The sequence below is a fragment of the Odontomachus brunneus genome, unplaced genomic scaffold (genome assembly GCF_010583005.1).
Source record: "Odontomachus brunneus isolate Ranch 3 - 2012 unplaced genomic scaffold, Obru_v1 Obru_scaffold_137, whole genome shotgun sequence".
Taxonomy (NCBI): Eukaryota; Metazoa; Arthropoda; class Insecta; order Hymenoptera; family Formicidae; genus Odontomachus; species Odontomachus brunneus.
The window spans coordinates 900,481-905,133 of NW_022639587.1; the positions used below are offsets into that span (position 1 = coordinate 900,481).

General features: G+C 33.7%; 1 protein-coding gene across 1 annotated transcript in view; it reads left to right on the plus strand.

The window, feature by feature from the left end:
* The window catches only part of LOC116850211 (glutamate receptor 1), a 432,489-nt gene that overhangs the window by 381,343 nt on the left and 46,493 nt on the right, over positions 1–4,653 (plus strand). The window contains exons 5-6 of the mRNA XM_032828214.1: positions 2,034–2,166; positions 4,512–4,632. Of these exons, the coding sequence (XP_032684105.1) occupies positions 2,034–2,166; positions 4,512–4,632 (254 nt within the window). The remainder of the gene's footprint in view (positions 1–2,033; positions 2,167–4,511; positions 4,633–4,653) is intronic.

A 4,653-nucleotide genomic window follows, 5' to 3' on the forward strand; every position in this document is an offset into this window, starting at 1 on the left:
GAAACACTGACGCAGCTCGAATGGGAAACTCTTCCTCACCCAGCGTACTCACCAGACATAGCGCCTTCTGATTACCACTTGTTCAGATCGATGCAGCACGGCTTGAGTGGTACACGCTTCCGAAATGTTGAAGAAGTGCGAGAATGGGTGGACGAATGGATTGCTTCGAAACAAACATCGTTTTATCGAGATGGTATCGCCCAGTTGCCAGAAAGATGGCAAAAAGTTGTAGAAAGTGATGGAAAATACTTTCATTGAAATAATTTAAATAAATTTTTTACAATAAATGCTTTTTCTCAGTATTTTTTGGGCGGAAACTAAGTTAAGGTCCTAATATTTCTAAATTTACTAGCAAGACAGATTTCTTAGCAAGCCAGATCACTAACAGTCTATTCTTGCACTGTTAGAGACATAGTACAATTAGAAAGAATTTATATGAAAAGAAAACAATATATATAGCACAAATGTTCAATAGATATCCTAAGAATGTTCTAAGAATATTCGAATATTCTTAGAACGTTTTTAGGATATCTATTGAACACTTGTGCTATATGGGTACCTATATAAGGATGTATAAAAAAAATATAATATATAATATTTTGTTCGTGTGATGTACAGTATTGATATTATCGCAAGAAAATACCACAATCAAACTTACGTAATATTCAAAAATCTATAAAGGAATCCGTTTTTTGTATTTCTGAGTACATTATTAAGTACAAGTTTGTAAATATATCATATATACCGATAAACATACACTACTACTATAAAAGACACGCTACTATAAAATATCGTGACGTTGAGTTAGATTAGATTAGGTTAGGTTTTCCCGTATTTTTATATACTTTACGTACTTTTACGTATTAGTTATATTTAGTACATATAAATTTCACGAGATCAATGATATAAATTTTTATAACATTTCTAACATTCCGTTTTATACCATCTTTTTGTTTTTAAAAGTATAAAAGTAGTTTTGGAGACTAGAATTATAACTGTGATACCAAAAATATCTTTTAAAAAAGAATAAGTTGTTTCAAAAAATCTTAAAACTATGACCCTAAAAAATATGAAGTTATTTTAGATCGATATTTCTATATATCTAAAATCTTATTCTAATATTCTAACTTTATTAGATGTTATCGTGAAAACTGATTGATTGAGACAAATTAATATATAAATAATATAATTGATTAACAATCTTTCTACACAGCTATATATAGTTAGTAATCCACCTATCTTTCTCGCGCCGACTTTTAATATTGTTAAAATTAAGTTAAACGAAGAATATCGAATCTAAATATTTTTTATATAGGAATATAGGAATATTGACTAAAAATTAATTTTTTCAAGGTTTGAATTATTTAAAGGCGATTTATTTTTTTTAATCCTTTTATTTCATTTTTTTTAATTATTTACTAAAAACTTGTTTTTCAGATTGAATGAAAACAATTTTTACCTACGATACATGTAGATAATACCAAGTTTAATTTTATTTCTCTCAGCTTCAATACACAATAACACAAATGTGCAGATCGTATTTTCATTAATATGGTGCTAAAATTGTAAAATATTACTAAGAGAACGGATCTGTATGGACCAACTGTCTTGAAATAAAACAGCATGTTGTAACGCGAAAATCGAACAAACGAGGGACAGAAAATTCCCGATATCGCGACAACGACGAGTCGCGTGCGCATAATAATAGTATGATAGCGACATGCATTATGAGGCGATTAAATTTCGTCAACGGCGAAAACACGCGGCGATCCAAATCGAATCTACGATCTACGACACTCTCTATAACTTAGAGGCACAGACAGGCGATATTTCACACCGCTGCGAGAAACCGCAGACTGAACAGAGGCTGCCAATGAATTACGACATGGTCTGTGTAACGCGCAATCGTGCGTATGTAATTTTCGGAAGACGCACACATCGACGAGTGGTAACCCGAACCAGTGTCGAAGCCATATTGCGCGGCGCGTGTATGAGCGTTTCCTATAATTTAATTAAACGCTCGTGGGTTTCAGGACTGCTCAGGCTGCAGCAGATTTATCAGGGGCTGAAACCAGGCAACGAGTCCTTTCAAGTCGAAACCGTCAAGAGAATACAGAACATGTCAGAGGCGATCGATTTTCTGCGCAGCTTGGAGGAACTTAACCGGTGAGTCTTTATGTCGGAACATATAACACACATAAAAGTGCTGCGCCTCTTTCGCTAAGAATATTGCGGGACCGACCTGCCTGTTATTCCCGGCTGCGAATACTTACGTTTTCTTTTTTCTTCCCTTTTCTTTTTTTTCTGTTTCTCTCTTTCTTCCCTTTTTACGGTGATATGCAGTACGCGCGCCAAGTAGAGCATGCTTCGCTCGTAGATATTATGGAAGAAAAATAAGTTTCATCGGCTAACTTCGCGAAATCCGTCATTACTTTCGTGAATTTACGAGTAACGGATCCGACACGCAAATACGAAAGTGTAACGTACTGGCGAACCATCTCGGGGAGGACACTACCGCGGTATGTGTGTGTGTGCATTGCACAGATTACGATAATAAAAAGCATTTGTCTAAAAAGCACATTCCTTTTATAAGGAAATCCTATGTATAGCATTTAATAAATAAAAATATAATTTAGCTATTGTATTGACTGAATTTTGTCAATATAATTTCAAATCTTCATTTTTCACATTAAAAAATCTTTTTACCCTCTGACTAGAGTATTAGATACAGACTAGAATATTCTTATAATTTATATATTTTTGTTATTTTCCTACAATAAATTATATAATTTTTAAAGTTAAATTGCCATATGTGTAGCATGTTGTCTCAATCGAATTGTATATTACTCCATATTAACTCATTAATGCATGAGTCTTAACTACAATCTATAGACTCTTCGTAACTATGTCAAACAGAACATGGCATCAAAAAATGTTCAAATATAGAAAAAATAAATTTTTTTATTTGTTAAATCAATAATTTAAAAAAAAATTCTTAACAATTTAATTAAAAAAAACTAACAGCGGGAATCAATTCTATGGGAAAAATTACTAAAGAAATAGTTATTACTTTTGCTAAATTATATGTCAATTTGTTGTAAAATTCTTATAAACAATTAACTGGGCAGTTTTTCAAGCGTTTCTAGAGATATTAAAAGTACGGTTTTAAATAAAAAGTCTCTTGAAATCGTCATTTTTCATACAGGCATTAAATACACTACTTTTGATCACAACTTACGTAAATAAATTTCGTTTCATTCATTTTTCAATTTGTTTCATTTTCAATCTATTCAATTCATTTTTATTTGTTTAAACAATAATTGTTTGAACGAAATGTTGAAAATTCATTGTTTTAACTACCAGCGGAAATCGATTCTATAGGAAAAATTACTAAAAAAATACTCATTACTTTTGTCAAATTTTGTATCAATTTGTTATAAACAACACTATTTGAGTAATTGCTTATAAGAATTTTACAACAAATTGATAAAAGATTTAGCAAAAGTAATAACTATTTTTTTTGTAATTTTTCCGTAGTATCGATTCCCGTTGTTATTTTTTTAAAAAACTTAAATTGTTGATAACTTGTTTAAACAATTATTGATTAAATAAATGAGAAACATTAATTTCTTTTATATTTGAACATGTTTTGTTGCCATGTCCTGTTTTGCATAGTTATGAAAAGCCCACAGATTGCAGTTTATGCTCAGGCATTAATGGGTTAAGTGACATTATCCAAGTGATTGGATTGCATGCTACTTTGCAAAACATATTTATTTGTCTGTTTTTAATAAACAATGAAACATAAGTAAACAATAAAAATATTCTATTGTACTCATACACAAGCAGCAGAAAATTAAAGAGAAAAAAGACCAATAGGCAAAACTACTTTAAAGAGAAAAAAGATAGGAAAAAATCAGATTTCTGTAAAGTATGACGTATATCTTCATGTTTTCCTGTAATCAGGAATGAAAATTGCACTAATACCAATCTCGTGGCACGGCGATGCTTTGGTGCGACTATTATTTTCTTGCAAATACAGCGTGCCCTGGTGTATGACGGATAAGGTTGGTCGCGGCACGACTGGCGAGTTCACGCTACAGTTCACCGGCGACTACGCATTTGCGCGATGCAAGTAATCAACAACAGCGAGTAATTGCCATCGCGGTGGTTTGAATTGGTCGAGCATGGTAGCGGTAATAGTAATAGTACTGATGGGGCGGTGACGGTGGTGGTGGTAGTTACCGAAAACAACAGCGTTATTGCAAATTGCCATACAATATCCAATTATTAACAAACGAAATGAGCATGCAAACTCCGCGGTGCATCGATCAAACGCGACAAAGCCGTGCGCGTTAGCTGCGGCCAACGGCCAACGGTGGTGTTCTCTGGCCGGACTTATGTCACTCTCCCTTCTGATGGAAAATTCAACGGTGTCGCGACGCTTTTCCCACCTAATTCCCGCAGACGCGCTCGCGACTGATTCCGAAAATGTCGGCGAATTGTTTCAGGTGGAGTAACAAATACGTCGTGCTTGATTGCCCAACGGACATGGCGAAGGATATCGTGGTGAGTCACGTGAGAGACGTGGCTTTGGGCAAGAGGACGTATCATTATTTGCTGAGTGGCTTGGTAAGTCGATCGAAACGAAAG